Source organism: Marasmius oreades, chromosome 3 (genome assembly GCF_018924745.1).
Source record: "Marasmius oreades isolate 03SP1 chromosome 3, whole genome shotgun sequence".
NCBI lineage: Eukaryota > Fungi > Basidiomycota > Agaricomycetes > Agaricales > Marasmiaceae > Marasmius > Marasmius oreades.
The window spans coordinates 3,702,109-3,729,458 of record NC_057325.1 but is presented as its reverse complement, the minus strand read 5'-3'; the positions used below and the strand labels follow the sequence as shown (position 1 = coordinate 3,729,458).

The following is a 27,350-nucleotide window of genomic DNA, read 5'->3' as shown; positions in this document are numbered from 1 at the left end:
TGTATAGTAGGCACCGAAAAGTGACATGAATCCAACCCCCAATCAACGACATTCCACCTGCTCTCACTTTAAAGCGAGATACGGTTCCTCTCATGCGAGTAAAATAAGTATCCAAAATAGGTTTCTCGCAATAAGTATGACGTCGTGTACCCTCCATCTCGAACACAAGTAGTCGATGAAATATATCCATCATCGACAGATGCGAGGGCCATGATACCTCCACCGACCCAGCAAGCGACACCAACTCCGAGCATCAAGCACCGACACCGAAAGTATGGGCAAGTATGGAAGCGTCAAGGGCCGCTCAAACATAAACATATTCAACAGGACAAAGTCCTGACCCAATTCTAGTATGTGGAGAGTACACCGATTCGTAGCGAGAATCTGGAAAAACTCCTTCCTGTTAAGCCGGATGACATCGAATAACGATAGCGTGGTGAAGTAACTTGGGGAGAAGGCTTGGTATCGTAACAGGACACCCTGTACAAGGATGGCTTCGAGAGCTGGTAACATCGTTTTGCTGTACTCCACCATAGACGTCGCGCTCTTTAGATGCACGAGACGTGAGGGAATAGACTTATATCCTCCGGAATACCAAACCATCGAACTTTCCAAATGTGGAAGCCGCCACTCTCTTGTGAAAATGCCATAATCGTCTAAATGTGCGAAAAGATGGAGCACCGGATAGCCAGGTCTCTAAGGCGTGTGGGATGCTCTCCTCCGAGAGGATGCCCGCCAACGCGATGAGGTGAGCTGAGGTGATGAAATGCTGAAGGAGTGGATCGTGGGCTCTGTCGGCGCATTAGAAACGGATCTGGAGGGAGATGGTGTGATTTTTGAAGCGTCTGTGGATAGCCCGGAGGCCAAGCCAGCATCCTCCAATGAAACGCATCGAGTTGATGTCGATCCGAAGATGGACCCATTGGGACAGAGCGTCGAGGTCGCGGTAGGTGGATGGAGGTGCGAGGAGTGACGTGGATGAATAGAATATCTTGACCAACTCGCGAATATCGCGATTTTTAGTTCTGCAGAGTTGGAGGATGGGTGAATTGATGAGATGTGCGTTTGATGAGTTTTTGGCTATTGTAGAATCCGTAAGAGCTTTGTACAAGAGACCACGATACGAGGAACTCACCTGGGCGAAACACGGAATGATGGCGTCCCGCGGATGGTGGTCATCCTTTTATACGAGTCGGCGGTACGGACAATCGTCGTTACAATCTGGTCCATCAAGTAATCAACTTGGGAGCCATAGTTCGTTCTGGCGGGAAAAGGGGCCAAGCAAACTGCGGGTGAACGCTTCATTCACAAATGCAGCTTGAACGAGCTCAGTAAGTAGGCGGCTATCATGGCTTGTCGTTCGCTAGCTGGAGTTTACACCAAGACAGGTACACCAAGAGAACATGCCACTTACTGCGAAGAAGGAGAACCACACGTCTGTCAAGGGCAGCAGATGTATGATCAAGAAGGTCAACCGAACCAGACAGATCAACGTCGGGCGCTACTTAGACGCTCAAGTAACTGTATTGCAGTTACGCGATTTCTGCGTAACTTGAGTGAAAACAAGGTCCTGTCAAACTGCCTTGTTCAAACAAACATTCTGTGGGACAACCTAAGAATACGATATATGTATATGAGGAGAACCAACTCACCTCGCTAAAAACATTCCCGTCACTCTCTTCGCCTCCGCTCTCCACCGTCGTATACAACATGACCGACCACCAAGTTCATGAAAATACCAGACGCCATCCAGGTAGGCTATTGAAAGAGCACAAGTCTTTTATCTTTACTGAAACGTGACCGTGTAGTGAATGATGAACAACCGCCTCCGAAACCGCCAATGAGTGAGTAAAAGTTTTTCCCCGAGACTGACAGCATTCAGCATGAACAACGACGTTCTGACCATTCGTTGTTCATGCAGGCGAGCAGGAGAGACTGACGAAACTAGCGAGCGATAAATATGTAGAAAAGGTCGCAGAAGACGCTGCAGACAAGACGGTAGACTATGCGGCGGAAGATCCTCAACAACGGATAGACGACGCAAAAGAGCAAGCAAGGGTGAGGCCAACTAGTTTTCTTGACAGGTTTTACGTTGGCTAAAGAAATTCTTCTAGGGTATGTGGACGAAGTATTGCGGCTGTTTAGGATCGGCTTGAAGAGTCCGTGGTTCCATCTTGAGAATCCTGTAATAGCCTACAGCAATCTGTGATCTGCGGGCCCCGTGAATGATACACCCTGAGGTGGAATGATATGATAGTGGAAAGGAAACGCGTCACGCACGCGTTACGACAGTTTGCCTGAAGGACTTTCGATTTTCTTACAAACGCAACATGTTCCCTGCTCCCTGATAACTTGTAATTCGCCTCTTGCTGCACATTCTGTTCACAACGCTTTTATTTATTTACATGTGGAATTGTCATCTGGGGTGACGGGTTTGACAAGAGATTGACATGCACTGCAACCGGTCCGCGTCATATTGTTAGCCCTTGTCATATACATATAACCATGTTTGTTTTCACAGAAATACCCTTGAACCTCGGGAATCAACAACTTGGTTCCTTACGTCCATCATATACCCTCCCTCCTCGTCTTAATTCTCTCATACATCGGCGTTGAGCTCACGATAATCAGCATAACCTAGTGCATCCGATAATCGAGCTATAAGCGTCAAAGTTGGGGAGTATAAATAGCTACAGATGGGAAACTGTGCATCACAGTCGTCGAAAGAGGAGAGAGAACGTAGCAATGCTATTGACAAGAAGATTGAAGAGGACTACAAGCAGTACAAGGGAGAATGCAAAATTCTTCTGCTCGGTGAGTTTCCAGCACGCATTCAATAATCATTGGGGTCTCTGAGAGGACTTTCAGGCTCAGGGGAGTCCGGGAAATCGACTATAGTAAAGCAAATGCGAATCATTCACAAGAACGGTTTTCCCGACAAGGAGCGTGCTACATTTCGGTCCATCGTTTACCGCAACGTACTGGACTCTGCTCAAGCGATTGTGCTCGCCATGCGAAGGCTGGATATCCAGTGTACGAAGAGCGAGAATCGCCCATTGGCCGAAAAGATTATCGATTATCAACTCGACGAAAAGAACAATTTTGCGCTCGGACCAGAGATTGCCAACGCTATCCACCAATTCTGGCAAGATCCCGTTATTGCGAAGGTCATAGACGAACATGGGAGTACGTTTTATTTGATGGATAGCGCATCTTAGTGAGCGTTCGTTGACAGTTCTCATCATTTTATACTAATGGGCCTCCGCTTGCAGCTTTTTATCCGAAGTTTTAACTATCGGTTCCCCAGACTACCTACCTTCAGAAACGGACGTGCTGAGAGCACGACAGAAGAGCACGGGAATAACAGAAACGAGATTCACTAGCGGGCAAACAACGTTCGTCTGTTTCCACACTTTTTCACTTCCGTAATTGATCTTACTTTATCAATTCTAGGATTCACATGTTCGATGTTGGTGGACAACGGTCAGAACGCCGTAAATGGATACATTGTTTCGAGGGCGTGACCAGCATTATATTTTGTACTGCGCTGAGTGAATATGATCAGGTCCTGTTGGAAGAGAAGACCCAGGTAGGCACCCCCCTGTAACAAGGCCAGTTGAGCTCTAACGCCGCAATAGAATCGAATGAAAGAATCCCTCATGCTGTTTGAGAGTATAATCAACTCTCGGTGGTTTCTTCGCACCTCGGTAATATTATTCATGAACAAGACCGATGTGTTTAAGAGAAAGCTACCTAAGGTGAAGACTCCTGAACTAAAATTCACGACCTTTTTTGACTCAGGCATCCCCGACAGGTTCCGTTAGCGCGTTACTATCCCGAATACAAAGGCGGTAACGACATCAACAAGGCTGCCAAGTTCATTTTGTGGAAATTCATGCAGCTGAATCGAGCGAGGTTGAGCGTTTACCCTCAGTAAGTATCCGCTACCTAGTTCCCGGTTCTCATGACGACTAATGAGCACTTTCAGTCTCACTCAGGCCACTGACACGACCAATATCCGAGTCGTATTCGCCGCCGTCAAAGAGACCATCCTCCAAAATGCACTGAAAGACAGCGGCATCTTGTAGTATCCCCGCGAGATCCTAGTTCCCGTTCGGTGGTGCGCGCTAATGCGTGTCGGTCCATCCACTTTCATCATGATCTTCCAAATTGCCGCCAATCACACTCGCGGTTGGCGCTCAGCATATTCGCCAGGCAGGCAAAACGAGAAGAGGAACTTTTTCGATTCCTCACGTCCTGAAGATAGCGTATCTTGACTAGAAGGCATGGATTGAGAATACTCAGAAGGTGGCGGCTTGGGATTGAATGATATGGTTTTGTCCAACTATAGAATGCCCGTTCCAGACGGAGAGTGACTAGCGACGGAACGGGATGTAACAGCTTAACCAGTACCTTGCTTGTCAGTACGGGTCTTCATTCTGATAGCTATGGTGTCAACCACGAATAGAGTGGCAACTTTTATTGGTGTTCCGAAAGGTATGTAGTTTTGATCCTTTGATCTTCAGCTGTTTATTGACGATCTTTGTAGTTGACCGGCAACACCTCAAGCTCAAGTGCTGTCGCCACTCAGAGCCGTGGGTATCATCACCGTCAAATGTCTGTAATTAGCATCTATTTGATCGCTTTTGATATCAAGTACAGGTTATTTAGTGGTGTTCAGTGTTCAGTGGTCGATTTTTGGGTTAGATTATGTCGCTTATGGAGTCGCCGATAATCGTGCAAGTCGACCTGTTAACATAATCGAGCATTCAAAGAAGCGAGTCCGGACTCGCTTTCTCGCTCAAGCTCGCCTCCCCCGTCGTCAATTATGTGATGGGACGACAAGCAGTTCTTAATAGGTTAATTTTATTCTTCTGACCAGAAGTTAATTTAGATCTCTATTCAACCAACCTGAATTTCATGCCCATACTTGCATTGGTACCCTCTGACATCGGCGTGGTTTTGTATAACCATTGACAAAACTCGTGTCCTACGTTGTCGGTTGACGTCGGAAGGTCAAGGCAGAGGGTTTGAATCTACCTAGGTGCGCGAAGTACGCCGCACGGTAAGACATGGTCTACAGCGGTCCATATAATCGACGGCCAACCACCGAAATTATTGCAAGTCCTACGAGTTTGTAGTTATCGAATTCGAGTACATACTTAGTGGTTTAGAGTCAGGGCGGATTCAAACATTGAGACCATGGGTCCTCGGGGTCTCCCGAAAATTTGAAAGCCTGGGGTTGTGCGGCGTGACGCGTGAATGCGCATCGACTCGGGCAACCTATCCCCTGCTTCCAAGCATAACCCGTCTTCTTGATCCTTTTCCCTTCTCCTTCGCTTCATTCCTCTTACAATGGCCATTAGGATGTGAACCATCCAAGAACCATCTGTTGAATACAGTTCAACCCGTCCGCGCCTCCGCAGCGGCGCAATACACTTCAACCAATCGAGTCCATTGTCAATGGAATCCGCAGAGGCTTTACTGAGCTTATATTTGGATTCATTGAAGAGAGCTCAAGCTTGGACTTACCGCGGAATTTACTTCATGACAAGGGGGAGATAGATCGCTTCAAAGTCACTGCTTCAAAGCATTCTGGTTCAATGTTGCCTTCTTGGCTCAAATATAACTACGCCGAGCGCAGTTCATCCTCGATTCCGGGTGGAAATTGGCGAGAATAAAACACAGACGACACAGCAGAATGCATTCTGATTCCGCTCTGACCGAAATCATAGCGATCGAGAACGAGGTGACTAGGTGAGCTGCCTGACTCGAATCAGTCCTTCCTGTAATTGTCGACTCCAATTGTGGCAGGCTTTTGAAATTTGACATCTCGTGCCCGAAGACAGCTGTGCTCCCCATACAGAGTCGAGACAGAGCCTGAGAGAAAAACACTTCGCTTGTGTTAAATAACACGTGGGACTTGTCATCTCGGGCCGGATCATACCGCAGAGTTCCTTAGCTCTCAGGAACTCTCCAGAACTTGGACAAGTCATCGGCTCAACGATACAGTAATCCTTGACTCGAAGGAAACGATCAATTTGTGAGTAAGCTAGTATATCGCTGACACAACAGACGGGGCTAGGTTCCGAGGCTAGCAAGGGCCAGACTGTATAGAAACGTCGGATATTGGGAAGAGGACTCGATTGAAGGTGAGTCTTCTGAAATCAATAATGTAACTGTTGGTATCGGGACCGAAAGCCCTCAGTCCAAGTCTAGAATCAGTGCATGCAGTCAACGGTCAACCTAAGCCTTAATTCAAATCGTTCTCCATCCGTAGGAGCCAGCTTAGGTGAGCGATTCCGAAAGGCCGTTTTTGGTTGGCAGCCCGTGCGGGTGGATTTAGTTGGAACTGGATGCATTAACTTCCATTCCGGTAGTTAACAACTGCGGATAACTTGATCAGCGAACTCGAATCAGGAACTCTGCTGTTGTCTCCCAATTCAAGTACCTCCTGTCCCCACGGTTCGGGGCAAACAGCCCAACGCGGGTGAACGACAGAATTCACTGCTTCTGTGATATCAGCACTGGCAGGAAGAAGCAGAGTCTTTTATGAATGGAATGTAGTACAAGGCCTGCCGCTCGTGTATTGGGCCCAAATCCTCAAGATCATGATCCCACAAGACGCACCTTTCAGCGGCCCTGTGGAATCTCAGATCACATAGGTCCGTTTGCAATTGCTGGTTGCTTCCCGTCCGCTTTTTATGATCAGGCAAGAAGGGTTCTAGCACTGGGCGCTACTACGCGATGCATTTTCGACTTCGGTTTCACTGATTGGTATCGAAAGGATCAACCAAAATAATCGTAGGCTTCCAGCCAAGTTTAACAGAATATGTGGACAGTCCCAAATGCAGTCTTTTGAGATTCAGTCTTCACCGCTCATACTATGGATCGAAATTCAAGTTTTGCCTCATAGGCGTCAATCAGAATCCAAACACTACCTACCGGGCGCCAAAGCACACTCTCATCGCTTACATCCCTATCAGGGGCTCACCACGCTATCGTTCTACAGCAGAATCTCTTCCTGCTGTACAGGCTAACAGGTCTCAGTTCTGAAACGCTGATGGTGATATCCGCCGGTCGAACTTGTTTATCACAGACGGCGCCATTTCCCCCTTGAGAGCTCTATTGGTATCTTTAGAGACAAACCAGCGTTGAATAACCTCATATCAATCCCATCGAAACACGACGATTGCTGTGGTGCGTGCATTATGCATTTGACCTCGTTTAATCTGATTGAAGGCAGTTGGCTGCGTGAAGATCGATCGAACCTCAGATTATCTTCTTGAATCACATATACATTCGACTATTGTGACTCGACAATAGGCCGATATGGCGAACGGTACCGAAAGAGCATAGGTTCAAGTGCGGAGACTTACAGGATTTGGATCTCATGATCAGGATCCAAATGCAGGTGACACGGCTTAGATTCAGGCTCTCCTAGTCCCCACTCTCGCTGAAAACCACGGGTTTTCCCAATACACGGGTTCGTCTAGGATGGGAAGACCACCTTCGATGGTGATTTTGGCTTCACAGCAATTGCGAGAAATTGAAATTTTACATTAGCGCAGCAACTGTGGGTCGACTGTGGGGGTTCTAGAATACATTATGTTCTTCTGTTCCCATCCATCCATGTGAGCGTACCACAGCTCTGTCGATAGATGAGGAATGATCGATTGAGTTTGACGACTCGTCCCAAGTTTATCGTCCTGTGTCCAGCATCTTTTACTTCCTTTACCCCTCACCGCCGTCGTATCCGAGCAAAAGTACCCCAATACCTGGCGACTTGTGGCTACGGGATAATCCATCGATCGACCGCACGAATCAAACCTACGCTCGTACGGTATTTTACGTTTCAATCACTATCATCGGTAACTGGCACCAAGAAGTGCTGTTGAGTTTTGAGTAAGACGGGAATCAGACTTAACAACTTACAACTTACAAGGCAGCCAGCGTTCCGTCAAAAACACCAATATCCCTGGCATTCGGACGTTTTACTTCAGTGCTAAGTAACTATCTTTTCCAGTGCACAAACATTTTTACATTTTACAATCTACGATATTAACAGTGAGCGGGGTGACTAGCGCTACATACGTGTATGGAAAGAGGTGCAAGAACCAATAAAGATAAGAACGAAACTGAAGTGCTTAGTATAACCAAATTAATGCAGATTTGTCCGACAATAGTAACATTAGCAAGAATACAGTGCTGTTAAATTCACCGTGAAACCCAAGAAAGAAGAAAATAATAATTGACGTTTCCCGCTGTGCGAAAAGACGACACGGGGAAGTAGGAACCATGGGTAGGGTAATACAACAATTCGTGAAGTTCGTAATTCCGGAGATCATAAATAGCGGCCAATGGAGGAGGGAGATGGAGGCTGCGTAGCGATATCCAGTATATGGAATGGTCAGTGAAGGAAAGGAAGGGAAGATGGATAGCGTGCATGTATAGCAAGAGTTGGAAAGGCGGAACAAAGCAACGTATTTGTCAATCACAGGCCAGATGCCAGTCGGCGGAATTCTCCATAGTTCCTGCTTTACTTGTGGGGGCCGGTGTTACCATTCTTTCCACCCACGCGCAGGTGGGAAGCATCCTCTGACTTGATCGTGAGCGGCTCATCGCCCCCAGACTTGGTGACTCGCTTAGCTTGAGGGTGACGTGGCCAAATAACTTTTAACATGCCATTCTGTAGCGATGCGGTCACATCCGTTTTCTGTTGACAAAAAGAGAGTCAATGAGATCTTATTATTCATCTAAAATGGAAAAGTCTGATGATAGGAGTGCCTTTCCCCATAACAAGACAATGAAGTAGAATTGATGACATCTCGACTTGGCGTAAGGTTGACTCGGTGAAAGTCAGAGCCACTGGGAGATGTGCGCTCGAGGGAAGGCGGAAGAAGTAAAATAGTAGTTGTGTTGCTTACCTGGACGCCGTCCGGTAGTTGAATGTTATCTCTTCTGAATTTTCCGTATCGCAGCTCCGCAATTATGATTCGAGGAGCAGCTTCGTTGATTGAACTGTCGACTTGCATGTTGTCTTCGGAAAGCGGGGCAGTGAGGTCGGGAGTGTCGGGATACACCCAACCGGGATACTGAGAATTGACTGGCTTGACTTTCATCTGTCGTGTCCCTTCGACAACCAGTTTGCCATCTTTGATGTCGACGTTCATTTCTTGCACGGATACACCAGGCAGTTCAAATGTCGCGATGATATCTTTACAGCTAGGATCGTCGAATATATCTACCCTGTAGAGGATCGTGAACTAGTCAGTACGGGTTGGTTCTAAAGAATAGCAAACAGAACACTTGCGTACCTGGGCATCCAAAGCGGTGCAGTTGAACTTGGAGGAGCAAGTTTTTTTCTCCGCTCCAGGTCAGCCTTAACTTTGAGCTGCCGAGTATGCAGGACTCGCTTTGCAAGTGCAAGAACTACACGTTCTTCGGCATCTGTCAATGGTCGTTGGCCAACGGAGAGATTGTGATGTGTGGTTGCAACGATCTTTGAGCAGGGTATGGGCGACATGGTTGGGTGGTTTCGGACGGATGGAATACTCCATAATGCCCTTTTATATATCCCCTAATTCGAGATTTGAAAGCATAAAAGCATAAAAGAAGATCGAGAACGGATCGAATCGCCTAAAGGCAGTGAAGTGAGTCATCACGCGCCACAGGTCGTGGAAACTCCGGCTCCGGAATTCGTGACAATTATGGTCTCGGCCCGAAATTAGTCGTGCGTAATCCTGTGAGCATAAACAACTGTAGCACTGTCACCAGTCATGCTCATGCCAAGACACCATTGAGCTTCCCCCAAGCTTCAGGGTTAAGGTTTGAGGGGTGTTTCGAAGCTTCATGTATCTGGAAGTAAGGTAACGGCAGTCAAAGATTCGTGAGTGGGGAGGAGCTGATGACTGGAGTCATCTTTGCGCGTGTATGGAGATGGAAGTGTTGATTGTGATCGACGCCATATTCGCGAGGGTTTCTAGCCAGTTCCAGGGTGTCCCGAATCTTGAGGGTACCGAACGAAATAGGAGTCGAGCAATGGTGTATCGGCTAGTTGAGCCTAGAGCCTGGTCAGAGCGGCAGTTCGAAGGGAAAACGTTTACTCCGTCCATTGTAGGGTTTGACTCTCTAACAGCTACTGAAATCCACGGCGCTGGCGCTGCGGTTTCGCTGACTTTAAGAATCCGTTTGCGAACGTTTGACTGCCGGACGTTAACCGCTGGCATTATGAACAAAAAACAGCAAACATACGAGACACAAGAGGCAGCACTGGATCTATTTCGGAACGCGGAGATGCAGAGGGGCCTTGCGCTATGTAAGGTCGCGCCTACCTTGCAGTTCCGACGAAAACCGAGTATGGAACCCTCAGCAAAGTCACGACTCGGAAACCCCTTGTTACAGTGACACTGACACTTCGAACCGTTAACGCAAAAGTCTGATTTCATGGATCTGAAGCCTTACGCAGCACCCCCACCAAGGTCAAGCTCCTCTTATTCAGAGCTCCAAATGACTCGAGGACGAGCTCTCCCGATCCTGATCTCAAAGCGCTGGCTTGGATCTAGTCCAGTTCGAACGAGAACCTTCCTTGACTTTCCTGCGAGTCGTCTGTTCAAACATTTTGCAGTGGGACCACTTCGATCAAGCTTCCATTTCCAACAACTTCTGAAAGCCGTAGCACGTCCCGGATGTTCCATGATTATCAACTTTGAATAATCGAGTTAGTAAAAAATTCTCCTGAATCCTTGACTTACCAGACCTAGTGCTAGCATAGTGACCAATCATTAATCATGACCGTGTAAGAGGAAGAGACCATCTGTCAGGGTGCCGCCGTGCCGGGCCTCAGTCTAGCCGGAGGTTTATCTCTGTCCCGTACCGTAATTGCCCTCCCGATCCCGAGATTCCTGTTCATACAACTTCCAACTTCATTCGGCGTAATATTGAAGCCGTGCAACCGAAATCAAGAGCTGATTCAGAGGCATCAGTAAATGCAGCACATTGCACGTGCACGACCATATTCTGATTCGGTGAGTAAGCGTTTTGATTACCGGAGCAAGAATCACACTAAAAAAAAGATGCATCTCAGTTGTAGAGTGAGGCAGGATTTGACGCTATGAAGGCCACAGAGGGACTGTATGATGATGCCCAGCACCCTCACTCGCACCCTCGTCGTGAACGTTCACCAACACCACCCCCACCCGACTTGGCCAACGGTTTTCCTGGTCCTCCAGTAGTGCTTGCCAGTGCATACCCACCACCGCCAGAAGTACTTCCACCGCCTCATTTATTGCCGGAATTACCTTCTGGACAGAGACAACCAATTTGGCACAACGATCCTCGAATACCGTATACATTGACGACGCATATTGTACCTGCCGCATATTGGAGGGAAGACCCGGATGTCGACTTGCCTTCAACAGTTCAGGAAGGGGGAAACTTATCGAAAGAGGAAAGGCAGAGGTCAGCACGGGATGGAGAGGCGAGGTTGCTAGAGATCAGAAGAGAGCTAGAGGCGGAGGCTGTGAGTAGAACGAAAGAGGGAAAACCCCGCAGAGGACAACAACGAGTGCTGTGGTTGTGCTTCAATCGCTATGTACGAATTCCAAATATCCAGGCGAAGAAAGATGACCTGACGCTGTTCTTCGCTCATGCCAACGGGTTCAATAAAGAGGTTTGGACGAGCATTTTCTCCTCCTGGCGGTCCAGAGCTGACCATCATTTCTTGCCTTGCAGACATGGGAACCGACATTGGCAGCTTTACTATCTCTACCTACTTCTCAATGTTCAATTCAGGAAGTATGGGTATGGGAAGCCGCCAATCATGGAGATTCCGCCTTGCTGAATCAAGGAAATCTGAACTCCCTCTGTGAGTACTTGTTAAATTGCAGGTTATAATCGCTCATTCATGTTCAGTTCACTGGCGAAATGCTGCACGCGATCTACTTACCTTTTTCACGCATTATCTCCCCCCCAAAACTAGCACTGACGTTCTTCCGACACACCTCCCTCGTTTGTCGCAGTGTGAAACCGCTGGGCGTCTTAAGCACGGCTTCTATGACTCCAACGTGGGCGTCAAAACTCGAACAATTATTGGAATCGGACATTCCTTTGGGGGCTGTGTTTCGTAAGGCCCTCGATCTATACATGCTCTTGCAGCTGATGATGTTCATTTCGTAGCACGCTAGCGTCGATATCTTCGCCCAGTGACTCCGATGAGGACGTCAGCGCCAATTTCTTTAGCTTGCTCATCCTGGTTGACCCAGTAATCATGTTCCCGCAGCCGATCAATAACGACCACCCCAACAGCCTTGCAAGAGGCGCATTTGGCAGGCGAAGCACCTGGAATTCTCGTGAAGCCGCTAAAGGCGCATTCCTTAAGTCTGAGTTCTTTAGACGCTGGGATACGCGTGTATTGGATCTGTACGTCGAGGAAGGGTTAGTCGAGTCGGAGGTCCCAGTCAAACAAGTCCGTCTGAAGATGCCCCCACTTCATGAGGCCATCGCATTTTCAGACACACGGACTGGGTCTGAAGAAGCTTGGGTGAGGCTTTGGAGGGGTGAGTTGAAAGCGAAAGATGTTGGGTTGAAGTGGGTTGTTCCTGGGGTAGGTCAGAAAGAGTGAGTCTGTTTTGTTATTTTTGGATTTCAGAGTTGTTCATTGTCTCTCGAATCGAAGATTGGGTGTCACTGCGTACTCGACGCGCACACGGGTGTGGTTACGACCCGAGAACTCTGAAAATGTACGAATGGCGGGTGCAGGACATCTCGTTCCTCATGAAAAGCCAAACGAGCTAGGTCACCTGATCGGAAGATGGACCGAGGAGTATTTGTCTGTCACTGGCAGGAAGGCAAAACTGTAAATGTATTCATACTTCGTTTACATAAATGATCACTCTAGTACAGAAGGCTTGATTTACAATACTAAAAAGATGTGAAGAGGTTGCTGATGGTAAGAGGGTACAGACGATTATTCCTCAGTTGATGTGACATTGACGTGACATTGATGTAGGTGCCTTGATCGGAGCCACAGGTTAAGTCAAGGATAAGCCTGATCACGAGGGTAGGTAGTAGCCAATAATGGACATAGCATTGCTAAGTACTTATGAGCAAGACCACGAGGGTAATAACTAACTGTTCTGTCTTTAAAATTGAACCTGGTAAACACGCTGCATATCTGGAGAAAGGAAAGAAGATATTGAAGAAGTTTACCCTGATTCGTCGTCAATTTGTCGTACATGGTGGTGGTTGTTCAAGTTACAATAGTGGCTGTGCGAACTGTACTGGTATAATTCATGCCGTAATACCTGCGTGGGAAAGGTTAAAAAAATTGGAATCATAAGGCTACCATGATAAGTCTCTGTGCAGATAGTGGTAGGGTTAGAACCCAGACATATTATTGAGTAAATTCTTACATCCTAATGCCACATGAAGTACCCAAAACACAAGGAATAGACTTGAGAGTGGCTGTATGATTCATGCTGATTTCCACATGTGACTTGAGGGTGGCTGTGCGAACCATACTGGTACGATTCGTGCCGTAATGTATTGATTACCTGCAACTTCCCTCTTTGTGAAGCATCAATACAGTTCCATAGATAATCCAGAAAACATTGACTTGGATATACAACAAGATGAGTTTCGCTGCTACCTTTTCTCTATTAACGGTGGCAGAGAAAAACCCTTGTTGACGATTAATTATTAATTATTTAAAAGTAATTAAGCGATATTAATCATTTATCTGATTAATGGTAAATTAATTGTGCTTCAAAAGGGTTTATCGATTTATTTTCAGCCTCTGTAAATAAATATGAAATAAATCACCACATTTGGGTCATTTTTGACTTGTTTCGAAGATGTCATACTGTCAACGTCACGTCAACTGAGGAATAATCGTCAGTGGACTCCTGATGGTAAGAACAAAGTCAAAGTGCAAAAGTCAGCAATATGAATTGTCAGTAGTCCCGGCCTCGGACGGAGGAAAGCAGTCAGCATGCCCCTTTTGGCTAAATGACTTCCGAAATTGCCTCCCGAGGCCCGCGGAAAGCCTTACCATAAACGTTGCCGGCAAGTCACAGTCATGAGTCAAAATCGAGTCACGTCAGGTCACGAAAAATTGATCACGATCGCGATTGTGCATGCTGAACTTGATTTCCAGAGTTTTTTCTCAGAACTTTCGAGTCAGATTCACCTCTTGCCACGTACCACTTCACAGATATTCGTTTTACCCCCGGTATTGCAGTGCAATGGCCACGCCAGCCGTAGAACCACCACCTCAACAGGAAGCAAAAAGAGAAAAGGCGCAGAAGAAAGGAAAAGCGGTTGCTGTGTCGGAATACCCTTTGGAAGTGAATTTGTCCTTCATATCTCGGCCGTCTGTGTTCTGATCAGAGTGATTTAGTTGCAACCACCTCCGGAATACTTCAGCCACCGGATTCAAATGTTCGAACAGTTGAAGGCGGAATACGATGAAGAAGTGAAATGTAATGATCTGGAATTTGATTCACTCGAAGATCTGACGATGGGTGTTAGCCAAACCTCGTGAAGAAATTACCATAACTTTACCTGACGGAAATGAGAAGAAGGGGTTGAGTTGGGAAACAAGTCCCATGGATGTCGCGAAGGAAATTTCCAAGGGACTATCTGAGAAGGTTGTTATTGCCAAGGTATGTCAATTGATAAATTTTTGATTTCCTCTTTTCATGTCGCTTTAGGTCAACGGAGAAGTCTGGGATCTCGAACGACCTTTGGAAGGATCTTGCAAGCTGGAATTGCTAGATTTTGAGCACCCGGAAGGCAAGTAGATCACCTACAAAAACTGCAACGCTCACACTGGCCTCAGGGAAACGCGTCTTCTGGCATTCTTCCGCGCACGTACTAGGAGAAGCCGCTGAACGTCACTATGGTTGTCATCTGTGTCTAGGACCTCCGACAAACGACGGGTTCTTCTACGAAATGGGCATACAAGAGCGGTAGGAGTCTTCACGTGCCATTTCGTCTTTTCTAATCTAGACTCCAGTCCTGTCGTTGAAGCTGATTATCCTGCATTGGAGAAACTATCAGAATTGGCCATCAGGGACAAGCAAAAGTTCGAGCGTCTTGTTGTCTCGAAGGAAAATCTCAAGAAAATGTTCGGGGTACGTGTTCGCTCACCTGTAAGCCAACGCTTTGTCTGATCCTTGCTTCAGTACAACAAGTATAAGCAATACCTCATTGAAAGCAAGATTCCCGATGGTACCTCTACTACTGTCTACCGTTGTGGTCCAATGATCGACCTTTGCGTTGGACCTCACATACCACATACGGGGAAGATCAAAGCATTCATGGTCACCAAAGTGCGTCCTCTAATGCCTTGCTCTCATCAACCAACCAACGCTCTTGTCGCAGAACTCCGCCTCTTATTTCCTCGGTGATGCGAAGAACGAATCGTTACAAAGAATCTACGGAATATCATTCCCAGACAAGAAAATGATGGCTGCGCATAAGGTGTGGCTTGCAGAGGCTGCGAAGCGTGATCACCGAAAGATTGGCCGGGAGCAAGACCTCTTCTTCTTCAACGACCTCAGTCCCGGAAGTTGCTTCTGGCTTCCTCATGGCACCCGGATATATAACAATCTGATTGAGCTCGTGCGCGTGAGTCCAGAGTGCTAGTCATTGTCCAGATCTCCGTACTGACGCCTCCCCCGTAGTCCGAGTATTGGAAGCGAGATTACCAGGAAGGTGCGAAGGATGCGTCTTCTAAAGGCTGCATCTAATGTTCGATCTCCACCTAGTCATTTCTCCCAACATGTATCACTCCAAAGTGTGGGAAACCTCCGGTCATTGGCAAAACTATCAGGAAGACATGTTCTCGCTCGACGTTGAGAAAGAAAAATGGGCGCTCAAACCTATGAACTGCCCCGGACACTGTCTCATTTTCGACTCACGAGATAGAAGTTACAAAGAGCTTCCCATTCGGATGGCTGAGTTTGGGATTATTCACCGAAATGAGGCTTCGGGAGCGCTGACCGGCTTGACACGTGTACGGCGATTTATGCAGGACGACACGCATATCTTCTGCACTCCTTCCCAAATAGAGGGCGAGATTCACGCCCTCTTTGATTTCATGCAGCATATATATGGTCTTTTCGGGTTTGAGTTCCATCTCGAACTTTCCACACGTCCCGAGAAGTTCTTGGGTGAGATAAAGACTTGGGATTATGCTGAAGAGGTACAATGTTCTTGTTAAATATACGTGCCCTTAAATTTACACTGGCTTCTCGTTCACAGCAACTCAAGAAGGCACTGGAAGACCAATACCCTGGTAAATGGGAGCTCAACCCAGGGGATGGTGCATTCTATGGTCCAAAGATCGACATTACCATCCGAGATGCGCTGAACCGGTCGTTCCAATGTGCAACAATCCAGCTCGACTTCCAACTTCCCGAACGCTTCAAACTCAAATACCGGTCCGCCGAAGAAACAGGCAACGCCGATCGGCCCCCATCGCGCCCCGTGATGATTCATCGTGCGATTTTGGGTAGTCTGGAGAGGTTCATCGCTATTATTACCGAGCATTTCGGAGGCAAATGGTGAGTTAGCGATGAAACGTTCACTTCGTGCCGAGTTCTTATTCTGGGTACGCTAGGCCATTCTGGTTGTCACCTCGTCAAGTTCTTGTTATCCCTGTCGCTGCACCGTTCGTGAGTGGTTCATGTGATCTGACATTTGTTTCTCGTTTCATTGATCTATTCCCTGCAGAAAGAGTACGCGTCCCAGATAGCGGCTCGTCTAACTGGCCTGGGCATGTATGCCGATGTGGATGATAGCGACAACACGCTTCCAAAGAAAATTCGCAATGGAGAGATCGCACAATACAATTTCATCTTAGGTCTGTGTTCGTTTTTTTTTTGCTGGTTGTATGGTTACCGATTTTGTCACCCTTTTGTTCTTTCATAGTTGTGGGACAACAAGAGTTGGAGAAACAATCGGTTAACATCAGGAACAGAGATGATCCCAACTCGAAATCTAGAGGCGAGGATATCAGTCTTGATGCGGCTGTTGAGATGTTCGTGAGGTTAAAGACAACGAAAGCGTTGCATCAGGTTGAGAAGACGGTTTAGGGATACGGTAGATTAGAATGCACCGCCCAGAGTTTGGGCAAAATGGTTTAACTGCTGGGGTCACGCTTCATAATGTGGTGTGCCGACTGCCTGGAAAATGACGAAGATTGTACCAATCTTCTTTTTCTTATTTATTACAGCAATCGTTGTTGTGCAGCTGGCTCATGTACATGTCGTCTTCGCGACTCGCGAGTGGAGCCTGACTGAAATCAACCCATCCGTATACGTATCAACGTCAACATCACTCGGACCTGGGTTTTACTTCTCTTCCGAAAAGCTTTTGTTGACGTTTGCAATTTACATAGTAGACCAAAGGCCGCTCGCTTGAAGAGAATGATCTTATTTTAAGGATTTCACCGAGAAGGAATGGTAGTATGTCAACTGATTCGCAATCCCTACACAAAGAATGGTGTGTACTACTGATCCACTACTTTTTCTTCCTATTTCAACTTCTATCTTGCACGTATTAAAGACCCTTAGTATACCGTCTGTCTGAAAACTCGGTTCCCCTATAGATTCCGTCTTTTATGAATAATTTGCACTTGCTCAAGACACAGTAATGCACAATAATATTGCACCTATCGAATGCACCCTATAATCACCCAAATAAACCGTCACGTACTATGTAAAGCTGTTCCCACTCCCAAATATTCAACGCCGATGATCCTGCGCGTTTATAGATCAACTTCCACTCTTCCGCTCGTCATTCCTCAGTTTCTTAGTTGAAATGCTTGACAAGGACGCCATGAATCATTTCCTCCTCCACGCCTGCTACCTTCCCCATAGTTAGATTACTCCGGCCGTATGCAGCTGTACGACCTTTTCTCCACGCACGCATCGTGGGAGCATCCTCTGGGTCGCAAAACCTATTTATGCCAACTCTGGCCAATATCGGACTCTCCTCGTGAGGTTTAAGCTTCACATCATCATTCGCCATAGCAAAATAGAAGACTCCCAGACGAGCCAGGTTCCTCTGATCCTGAGGCGGCTGAATAACTCGATGACGGGTAGCCGGGTAGTACCCTCCACATAGGAAATCGATGGCGTCGCCGGCGTTGATCACCTGTATGGTCATCGTTCAAACGCTTGACCGGAAGGACACCCAAAAAAAACACAACACACCAAGGCATTTTCCATGTGCCTGACCCATCGCCATTGACCATCGGGAGAAAGGATTTGAAGGCCGCCGACGGGCTGGGACCAGAGAATTGTAATCGAGCCGATATCTAGTCGAGGATATGATGAACTTTTGGGGTATATAGAAAACAACACATGGAAGTCTTACCTGTATGACCTTTTAGCCATACTTGTTTTGTTTTCTCTTCCTCCCCTGCGGATCGAGGGAAGCTGATGGTAATTTCGATTTAAACCCAGGGTGTTGGAAAAAAACAAACAAGTAGCGGTAGTCCCAACTCACTATTTCATAAATCTCACTATCGCATTCAATAACAACGATCAGAAACCACATGGGGAATATGGATTGGACGGTTACTTACCTGAAGACTCTCCCGGGGCATTGAAATCGTGCTCCCGCACCAAGGTGTCTTCGGGCAGTTCCAAACCCAGAGCGAGAAGTCTTCACAAGTCCTCTTTAGCATTCGAGGTAGGAGACGGACCTTCGTGAATTTTACGCACTGTAGTATGGGCACAAGAACCTTGTGATGATTGTGGTGAGCGAATGCTTTTACTTCATCCGTAAATGGACGAAGAGCCTCGGGATGAGAGTGTCGATTGACATCCCGATTGACTGGTGACTCGATTCAGATATGGTTGACAATAACCTATGGCAGGGGAGACGTACTATTGTAGTGCTCGATTTGATCACGAACACCATTCTGGATTTTCTGAAGACCTTATTTTCTAAGCGCATGACCCGGCTTGTCTTCACAGGAAAGGCGTCCTTACCCATGCCTGCTTTGGTTTGTAGCCTTCATAAATGGATTCTGATTCCCCAGTGTATAGTTCTTTCTCTTCCCGACTGACCCCGTCGAAAGTCTGATTAGCGATACTGAATATTCGGTTCGTCTGAAAGGAAATATTGAGATGACCAAAATATCAGGCTCGTAAGGGATAAGTCGACTACCTGCTCTTGAGTGTAGCCGTGGTTCACGACGTAGAAAAAGCCTTGCTCGTGCATAGCTCGAGCTAGTTGGCCCGCTAGCCCCTTACTACCTTCAGATGTGGAAGCTTTCGAGAGATCTATTACAGCGAGGTCGGCGTATTCCACTAAAGAAAGAAGCCGGAGTTAGACTGGCAAGAGACAATTTCGTGGAACAAGGCTATACATCTTTGCGTTGTGGGTGAGGGGAAAGCATAAGGCGGAGGTGTGGTGGCAGTCGAGGCATCCGTAGGCTTAGGTTGCATTGAGTTCCCGTCGTACGGAGCAAGGGGTTCCGACATCTTAATGGTTAGGATAGATCGGTAGAGCAGAACCTAAAGAACTATTTATATCGTATGGTCTTAGTTATCCTAAAAACCGTGGGCCGCTCGAAAAAAATGGTTGTATTTCAAAGCACTCTAATTTACGTACCGTTTTCCCTCTTTGAGCTGCCATTTTCCTAGTCTGCGGCCCCTTGGCTATAGAGTGGGCGGAATATGTTGAGTCTATGGGTCCTTAGCGAGTTGTTAGCGAGGCAGAATTGGGGCAGGTTTACTCGAGTATTTTTTGCAACGAGTACTGGGGGGAGGCGTGTGAAGATGTTGAGATTGCGTGCTGCGAAGTCCTTTCCATCTTGTGAATCAACCGTTAATGGAACCGGAGTGCGAAGGGCAAAAATCGATGGATACATGGAACCCGAGGGATTGTGTAGATCCAGACTGGAGAGAATGCCATGCCCAACACCGTTGCTTTTGGGCGGCTGACCATCTTCGGCCCGGCATATTGAATTCCGACCCTCTGCAGATAAACTTCTGATTGGATGATTTATGTGCATGGGCTCGGCTCCATCCGGCACTTTTCAAACGCCAACGTTTTTCAGGTGAAGTCACCCTTATTCAAAGTCCGACATCGCATCAACGAAATGTAACTGCTCACCTGAGGACGGCTCACGAGTCTAATGTGCAAATAATCTCCTTTCAAATAAAAGTTTTGATGTAAATTGCAAATTGGGAAATTGTCAAATTATTTGCAGATGCCTCCTGCAATGCTGGAAACTTGCATGAAGTGCTCGGATTTATCGTGTGGTAGCTCGCCAAGGGTGTAAGCGCGGACAAGACTTCCATATCTGGGCTGAAAACCATGTGGACTCACCTCGCTTAACGAAATATTGCAGCAAAAACGGTTTAGAAAGGGGTCGCTAATACCTAAGTTCTGGGACTCCCTTCCTTCTTCCTCTCTTCTCTCCTTAGCGCTCCCAAGGAGCCTCTTATCTGGGTTGGAAACCATGTGGACTCACCTCGCTTAAGCGGTTTAGAAAGTCGCTAGGCCTTTCTAAATCCAAGAATTTAGAACATGCCCTGATGGTATCACTCGTTTAAGATATCTCCGATGATTTCTAGCGTTATTTGCAACGATATTTACAAATAATTCTTACAGGAAGTCATCCATTGAAAAGGCTCATCATGGGGGATGGGAATTACAAGATGCAAAGCTACTCATTGAAGAAGACGAGAAGCGGCCCAGGAAAGGCTGGTTATTTACACCGTGATAACGACAGGGTCTCGGAAAGAATATCCTCAAGACCATTAAGGAGCTATGTACTCACTCGTATGCACAGAAGGACATTACAGCTTTTCAAGAAGCTTGAATTACTTCAATTAGAAAAGATGCTTTCATATCCTACTTACATATTGCTGCTGGAGTCGGTTGCGACTTGTTTGAGGTCCTTTCAAGGGTGTTGATTCGGACGCCGTATCTCCCTCAGCATCTGCCAGATGTCTGTGCGAGGTGGTAAGGATATAGTAGAGGCATTGCTTCTCAAATAAATTCCAAGCAAGTAGCCTGAGGAAGTAACGAGGACATCCGGTGATAGACCGAAAGGCGAGCAAGCCTCAATGGCGCTAGTACTTCATTCTTTCTGAACGCGTTGCAGAGAATTATGACAAGTCGTCTTGGAATAGCCTAGCTAGCCGATCTGTACTGAGCAAGAAAGATAGTCGCTTGTGAGTGCTCAGTGTACATGAAAGAACTTGGTGAGAGGAGTCACGTTTCGGGACTCCTGTTCAGTGGCTTCTCACGTCATCCGCCCACTACTACTTCTGCTGCCTTGTTTCAGACGGCCTCAATTACCGACTTTCGTACTATTCTACATATGCAACTTGCATGAATTAGAGGCCTCCCTCCATAGCAGGAATTTACGATGGGAAACGTTCAGTCTGGCGCTACACTCACGCGCACAACTGGCGCGTTGGACTCTTTCATCTCAGAGCTCGGGGGAGACATTATCTACGAGAAAAGGTGCGTAGACACAACTTCCTCAACTGATAAGTATTGACTGCTACTTAGTCTCGGGTCTGCTCGTTTCCTGAAAACGATCAAGTGTCGGCACAAGAATGGGTATCTAGTAGTCAAGGTTTTCATCAAACCTGACCCGGGAGTAACATTGAGATCTTATACGAGGCGATTGAAGGGTGCGCTTACTACTTTATTGAGCTCTGTTCACGACACTGATTCATACGTTCACTGCCAGTGGAAAGGGAAGAATTGTTGAACATTGTCAACGTATATAATTACCAATCCTTCGTGGAGACAGACAAAGCGGGCTACATCATCAGACAATGGATAGCAAGTAATCTCTATGACCGAATAAGGTGTGTTGATCGTCCGGTGTCGGTTCTTGTGCCGTATGTCGACCATCTTTAGTACGCGCCCTTTCTTGAGCACCATCGAGAAGAAATGGATCACATTTCAAGTCTTGACTGGACTTCGAGATGCTCGGAATCGAAAGATCTCACATGGCGATATCAAGTCCGAAAACATCCTCGTTACATCTTGGAACTGGGTTTATCTGTCGGATTTTGCACTCTACAAGCCAGTCTATCTTCCACTCGATGACCCTTCCGACTTTTCATTTTTCTTTGATACTTCTGGGCGAAGAACGTGTTATATTGCGCCTGAGCGCTTTTTCACCGCTTCAAGTAACCCCGAAATCACCGCCAAGAAGTCCAGACTTGCAATGGAAGACAATGAAGGGAAAAGAGATGGCAAGATTACGGAGGCGATGGACTGTTTTAGTGTCGGATGTGTCATAGCTGAATTATTCTTGGAGGGCGCACCATTATTCACTCTCAGTCAACTGTTCAAGTACAGAGACGGCGAATACAATGTTGATGCTCCCCTGAATGCTATCGAGGACGAGGAAGTTCGAGTGAGTAATTCTCGGTGTTTGTTTTGAATGCTGTTCACTTATTGGTCTCAGTAGAAAATGATTAAGCAAATGATCAGCCTTGATCCCTCTGAGCGGCCCACTTTCGACAGTCTCTTACACACCACTCGAGGGAAAGTTTTCCCAGAATGTTTCTTCAGCTTTTTGCACAACTACGTTTCATCTGTCAACGAACTTCCTACCCCTCCACCTTTCGTAGGTACGGCAACCACTGCAACTCCGAACACGGCCGCTGTCTCTAGTTCCAACACGAGGCCGGTTGCGTTACACAATGGTTCGTCCTCCGGGTCTAGCGAAACCTTGCCGAGCGACTCGGACCATCGATTAGAGAGGTTATGGGCGGATTTCGAAAGCGTAGAGCCGTACATTACCGCAGTGACGGTAGAAAATCCTTCCATGGATGTCAAGGTTGATTATACTTCGTCTGCAAGTACTGCAAGACCTTTTCAAGTATGCGAGTACTGGTATCACGTAATGTTCGCTCACGGTACACCTAGGATGTTCTCCCCATCGAACTGCATATACCTAATCGCGACTCTAAACTTACGGGCGTCCTTCAGCCAGCACCACGGGCAACAATGGGTAGGTTGCTGTAGGTGTTCGTCGGATCGTTAAAGTTGACCGTCTCGCTTCGTAGATGGACCGGCATTGATTATATTAGCACTTGTTTCGGCCAATTTGCGAAACTGTTCCCTACCGAGCTCAAAACTTCGTGCACTGGACATTTTTCTTGCCCTTTGCCCTCATCTCACGGATGAGGCAAAATTGGATCGGATGGTTCCTTATCTTATCGAACTGTTACATGATGACGCTGCTCCCGTTCGTATGGCTGCTATTCGAACTCTAGTTCAAGTGGTACTGTTTTTCTTATACTCCCACAAAATCTTTGAGGTTGCTAACTCTTTCACATGCCTAGCTGATGCTGGTTACGGTGATCACTCCATCAAATGCCGCCATCTTCTCGGAGTATATAATACCCAACATCAAATATCTAGTGCAGGACCCGGAAGTGTCCGTCCGTTGCACTTATGCACAGTGCCTTGTGCAGATCGCGGATACAGCAGTTCGATATCTAGAGATGGGGCAGGCCTTGAAGGCCCATGGTTCGTTCAAGCTTTTAGCTGAAGCGCAGGAGTATGATATCGCGCACTACGAGGTTATTCCTTTCAACTGTAAGGCGCTCATCATCTCACCAGCTTTTTAAAGGTCTCCTATGATGCCAGTATGCAAGACTTGCAGAACAACATACAAGAGCATCTATCTGCCTTACTCATGGACCCATCGAGTATCGTCAAACGCGCAGTTTTGCACGACATATCATACCTTTGCATCTTTTTACGAAAGCAGACGAACGACGTGATATTGAGCCACATGATTACTTATCTTAACGATCGGGACTGGCTCCTCAGACTGGCGTTCTTTGAGAGCATCGTTGATGTGGCTGCCTGTGCTGGCGGAAGAAGTTTGGAAGAGTACATTCTGCCTCTGATGATCCAGGCTTTGTCGGGTGAGTCTATCACACTATTTAGGCATACGTCACAAATAGCTCATCTCCTCATAGACGTGGAAGAGACCGTTGTGGCGAAAGTCTTAACCGCTTTGACAAGTTTGTGCGAGCTGGGGCTTTTCCAGAAGATGCGCATCTGGGAGCTCATGAGTGCGACACTAGGTTTCCTCTACCACCCTAATAACTGGATAAGGCAAGGTGAGTGAGAGCGCAATAACGTGCAGAAGTTCGAAATTCAACACCGAGTTAGGTGCTGCCGCGTTCATCGCCTCTGCTGCGAAGCATTTGCCTGCAAGTGATGTTTGGTGCATCTTGTATCCTTCGCTCCGCCACTTCCTCAAGTCGGATATTGCAGTCATAGACGAACAAAGTCTATTGATGGCATTGAAACCTCCCGTAGGTCTATTGTTAAACCATGCGATACCATTCCACTTATTTTTGGAATCTATCTTAAGCTCCCAAGACAAATTTTTGATGGTGCAGTCCAATGGGCTCAGAAAGCCGATAAAGCCAGCTTCTGGAGAGGACCGAAGCGGGCGTCCAATCGAACAGAATCGCCGAAAGCAAGTGTTACCTCTATTCGTAGGACTGGGACTTCCATCACGAGAAACATGTCTGAAGAGTAAGTGTGGTTTAGTGCAGTATGGCAGGATCTAACCCATCCACTCCGAAGGGATGAAGCGCATGTGTCGAAGCTTCAGCAATTAGGTATGACCACCAATGAAGAACCTAAGCTTTTAGCGATGAGGGAATATATTCTGAAACTGGCAAATGCTCTATCAAGGTATGGTTTTCTCGCAGTTTGATCTCGTTCAATAGTAACATTGATGGGTTGATAGTTTCGCCTCTCGTTCAAGCCTAGAACCAGATACTGACAAGTATCTGAAGGTTACCGGCGATATTGAGCTGACCAAGTTGGGGGTTGTTCCTCAGACAGTTTTCCTGAAGGCAAATACCTCTGACTATGGAATAAGAACGTCTAAAAGTTCAAGGAGATCTACAGTTACTGAGTCGTTTGCTCGATCTCCGCTTCTATCACCCCAAAGCAATCGATTCTCCGTCGATACCACACCCTCGAACGTCCCGTTTGAGGATTTGCGTCGGAGGCTAGCGACTATCAATGGTTCCGCTTCATCTTTATCAGTTGCTCAGATTGCACGCACACCTTCATCACCTCTTGCCATCCCGCCTTCTGTTATATCAGGCACCCCACTATCTCCTACCGAGGAGAAGGCAGAGCGACCTGTGAGCCCCACAGAATCAGTAATATCGAATACCAACTCGACCTCCTTCCGACCCCTCAGTCGGATGCAGGTGGGCAGTATCGACACGCAAAAGGCAGCCCCAGCTATAGGGTCGTCTAAGACCAACGCCCTAGGACTACTGGACTCACACACCCATATACGCACGGAGACATCTCCAGAGCGATCAGACCGCTCGTCACTCTCTGTGTCGCAGACTCTTCGCCCGGCGGCTATCACTATTAGACCGCGTGTACCTTCGCTAGCCCCAATTTCTTCTTATGGTAAGCAGTCGCATCTGAAGCAGCCACACACTCCCTAACCCATCGCCTTGCACAGATGGACAAGACCCCGCGATCAGTAACTTGCTTGAAAATCTGTATCTGGACAATAATCGGGAGCTTCAGAACGACTTTGGTCCTAAAATTCATGAAGGACCTGTTCGCAGGCGGAATCCAGTCCGACATAGTTTTGTTTCAAGGGACGGGAACGCAAAGAAGATGGAGACAACGTTAATCGCTCATCTCAGCTCTCATTCGGACGTGGTTAATGGACTGGCGGTTTCACCAGATCACATGTTTTTCGTCTCTGCCTCTGATGATAAGACAGTAAAGGTTTGGGATACTGGTCGGTTGGAGAGAAATGTGACAAGTAAACCGAGGCATACCTATGGACAGCATCATGCTAAAGTGAAGGCTGTGTGTATGCTCGAGAGTGCACATTGCTTCGCAAGTGCGGCTGATGATGGTAGCTTACATATTGTGCGAGTGCATGTAACGCAGGGAGGAACATTGCCCAAGTATAACAAACTTCAAGTCATTCGGGAGCATCGAGTCGAGAACGTTGGGGAGTATGTTACGTCTATGGTACATTACAATACGGGTGAGTAGCCCTTATTTCGCACCGGCAAGTTAGTTGATTATTCGCAGACGCTTCGTCCAATTTGGTATATGCAACGACCCACTCCGTAATTACCATACTTGATCTTCGAACGATGCGCGTACTTCAGTCCATGGAGAATCCACGCCACTTTGGTCCTATCATCTGCATGTGCCTGGATCGAAAACGATCGTGGATTCTTGTTGGAACATCTACTGGTGTTCTTAGCTTATGGGATCGGAGATTCGGGCTATTGTTGAAAAGTTGGCATGTAGGAGTCGCATCGACTGGGAGGTCTGTTCGGATACACCAATGTGTTATTCATCCCTCGAAAGGGCGGGGCAAATGGGTCATGGTCACTGTGGAGGCATCCAAGAAGGCTGTCAATCTCTCCTCGAGTATCTTGGTCGAGGTTTGGGACATTGAAAAGTCTATCTTGGTCGAGACGTTCGTAGTACGCCGGCCTTCGAGTTTTAGCCAGGACGGGGTAATTGATGAACCGCATGAGTTGACGGGAGTTGACGCGGATATGAGTCCATCTGCGGCTATTGATGCATTGGTTCGTTCCCGTCAAGCCGGAGAAGAGGTGGATAAGAGATCGTTGAGTGGACCGAGTCAACTCATATCGTCGCCATCACCTGATGTGCGTGCCATTACGGTTGGGATGGAATTTGGAGGACATTCGTTCGCCCACCGGTCCGACTTTGCTGATCTGAGCATGGACTCTACGTCGTCCAGGAATCTTTGGAAGGGGTTTATGATCACTGGCTCGGAGGATCGAAAGATTCGATTATGGGATTTGGGCAAAATCGAACGGTCGAGTGTTCTTTGTGGACTGGACGCGGAACAAGAGCGTCCAGCTTATAGGTGAGAAATAAGAAGACTGATTGTGATTAGGATTTTGCCGACTTACTTTATCATTGATAAGTTCCTTGACAACAGACACAGCCTGTACACATTTAGAAACGTGGCCAACTACTGGTTCCAGCGCTCAGAGTAACAGACCACAGCAGAGGATGTCGCTTATCACACATACCCAACAGGACTTGTTGAAATCGCACCAGGATGTCATAACGGCCCTGGTGTGCATTGACTCTCCCTTCCGTTGTGGGATTGTAAGTGGGGACCGGGCAGGTGTTATTAAAGTTTGGAGAGTTGATGCAGGGGAATCATAATTGCTTGGTGGAGTTTTGGGTTGACGGGTTATTGATTTATTGTACTATAATTCTTTATTATAAAACTTGGACAAGTAAAAGTGCTTACCTGCGCAAGGTCAGAATCCGTTAGTCGGTGAACTCGG

The 27,350-nt window shown here is 47.2% G+C and overlaps 9 protein-coding genes across 10 annotated transcripts; 6 read left to right on the top strand and 3 right to left on the bottom strand.

Moving 5' to 3' along the window:
• Nucleotides 1-24: 24 nt before the first annotated feature.
• On the bottom strand, nt 25-2,341 carry E1B28_006587 (uncharacterized protein). Its single transcript, XM_043151278.1, has 4 exons — nt 1,653-2,341; nt 1,415-1,600; nt 1,136-1,363; nt 25-1,080 (listed from the first exon to the last, which is right to left on the bottom strand). Exon 4 carries the CDS (start codon nt 601-603, stop codon nt 190-192), a length of 414 nt encoding a protein of 137 aa, XP_043012370.1. The 5' UTR covers nt 604-1,080; nt 1,136-1,363; nt 1,415-1,600; nt 1,653-2,341; the 3' UTR covers nt 25-189.
• Nucleotides 767-973, top strand: E1B28_006589 (uncharacterized protein; the record flags this gene model as incomplete). The annotated part of the gene is made up of 1 exon (XM_043151277.1): nt 767-973. One exon carries the CDS (start codon nt 767-769, stop codon nt 971-973), a length of 207 nt encoding a protein of 68 aa, XP_043012372.1.
• On the top strand, nt 1,711-2,100 carry E1B28_006588 (uncharacterized protein; the record flags this gene model as incomplete). The annotated part of the gene is made up of 3 exons (XM_043151276.1): nt 1,711-1,753; nt 1,809-1,844; nt 1,922-2,100. The coding sequence occupies 3 exons, from the start codon at nt 1,711-1,713 to the stop codon at nt 2,098-2,100; spliced, it is 258 nt and encodes an 85-aa protein (XP_043012371.1).
• On the top strand, nt 2,330-4,927 carry GPA1_4 (guanine nucleotide-binding protein subunit alpha). Its single transcript, XM_043151275.1, has 10 exons — nt 2,330-2,464; nt 2,522-2,814; nt 2,869-3,217; nt 3,273-3,395; nt 3,454-3,589; nt 3,639-3,758; nt 3,815-3,933; nt 3,989-4,497; nt 4,550-4,595; nt 4,663-4,927. The coding sequence occupies exons 2-8, from the start codon at nt 2,697-2,699 to the stop codon at nt 4,086-4,088; spliced, it is 1,065 nt and encodes a 354-aa protein (XP_043012369.1). The 5' UTR covers nt 2,330-2,464; nt 2,522-2,696; the 3' UTR covers nt 4,089-4,497; nt 4,550-4,595; nt 4,663-4,927.
• Nucleotides 4,928-8,539: 3,612 nt separating this feature from the next.
• Nucleotides 8,540-9,526, bottom strand: E1B28_006585 (uncharacterized protein; the record flags this gene model as incomplete). Its single annotated transcript, XM_043151274.1, has 3 exons — nt 8,540-8,716; nt 8,928-9,249; nt 9,318-9,526. 3 exons carry the CDS (start codon nt 9,524-9,526, stop codon nt 8,540-8,542), a joined length of 708 nt encoding a protein of 235 aa, XP_043012368.1.
• Nucleotides 9,527-10,991: 1,465 nt separating this feature from the next.
• Nucleotides 10,992-12,919, top strand: E1B28_006584 (uncharacterized protein). The gene is made up of 7 exons (XM_043151273.1): nt 10,992-11,027; nt 11,087-11,671; nt 11,734-11,866; nt 11,914-12,124; nt 12,178-12,220; nt 12,281-12,618; nt 12,677-12,919. Exons 2-7 carry the CDS (start codon nt 11,114-11,116, stop codon nt 12,858-12,860), a joined length of 1,467 nt encoding a protein of 488 aa, XP_043012367.1. The 5' UTR covers nt 10,992-11,027; nt 11,087-11,113; the 3' UTR covers nt 12,861-12,919.
• Nucleotides 12,920-14,121: 1,202 nt separating this feature from the next.
• Nucleotides 14,122-17,334, top strand: THS1 (threonyl-tRNA synthetase). Of its 2 annotated transcripts, XM_043151271.1 has the most exons (14): nt 14,122-14,345; nt 14,399-14,480; nt 14,530-14,663; nt 14,712-14,793; nt 14,840-14,969; nt 15,017-15,134; nt 15,186-15,332; nt 15,385-15,630; nt 15,687-15,717; nt 15,771-16,207; nt 16,267-16,568; nt 16,625-16,679; nt 16,738-16,867; nt 16,936-17,334. In XM_043151271.1, the coding sequence occupies exons 1-14, from the start codon at nt 14,136-14,138 to the stop codon at nt 17,097-17,099; spliced, it is 2,268 nt and encodes a 755-aa protein (XP_043012365.1). In that variant the 5' UTR covers nt 14,122-14,135; the 3' UTR covers nt 17,100-17,334. The 2 variants fall into 2 exon arrangements, with proteins under 2 accessions (XP_043012365.1, XP_043012366.1); XM_043151272.1 differs by having other exon boundaries at nt 14,399-14,663.
• A 352-nt stretch (nt 17,335-17,686) lies between these two features.
• Nucleotides 17,687-19,953, bottom strand: E1B28_006582 (uncharacterized protein). The gene is made up of 12 exons (XM_043151270.1): nt 19,754-19,953; nt 19,630-19,703; nt 19,385-19,568; nt 19,183-19,325; nt 19,005-19,124; nt 18,901-18,943; nt 18,735-18,846; nt 18,596-18,675; nt 18,517-18,532; nt 18,385-18,446; nt 18,222-18,325; nt 17,687-18,162 (listed from the first exon to the last, which is right to left on the bottom strand). Exons 3-12 carry the CDS (start codon nt 19,497-19,499, stop codon nt 17,818-17,820), a joined length of 1,140 nt encoding a protein of 379 aa, XP_043012364.1. The 5' UTR covers nt 19,500-19,568; nt 19,630-19,703; nt 19,754-19,953; the 3' UTR covers nt 17,687-17,817.
• Nucleotides 19,954-21,261: 1,308 nt separating this feature from the next.
• Nucleotides 21,262-27,317, top strand: E1B28_006581 (uncharacterized protein). The gene is made up of 17 exons (XM_043151269.1): nt 21,262-21,495; nt 21,544-21,668; nt 21,728-21,848; nt 21,901-22,405; nt 22,460-22,873; nt 22,921-23,005; nt 23,061-23,278; nt 23,340-23,579; nt 23,630-23,930; nt 23,985-24,128; nt 24,181-24,326; nt 24,386-24,552; nt 24,604-24,714; nt 24,770-25,455; nt 25,511-26,053; nt 26,101-26,917; nt 26,979-27,317. Exons 1-17 carry the CDS (start codon nt 21,398-21,400, stop codon nt 27,223-27,225), a joined length of 4,968 nt encoding a protein of 1,655 aa, XP_043012363.1. The 5' UTR covers nt 21,262-21,397; the 3' UTR covers nt 27,226-27,317.
• The last annotated feature ends 33 nt before the right edge of the window (nt 27,318-27,350 follow it).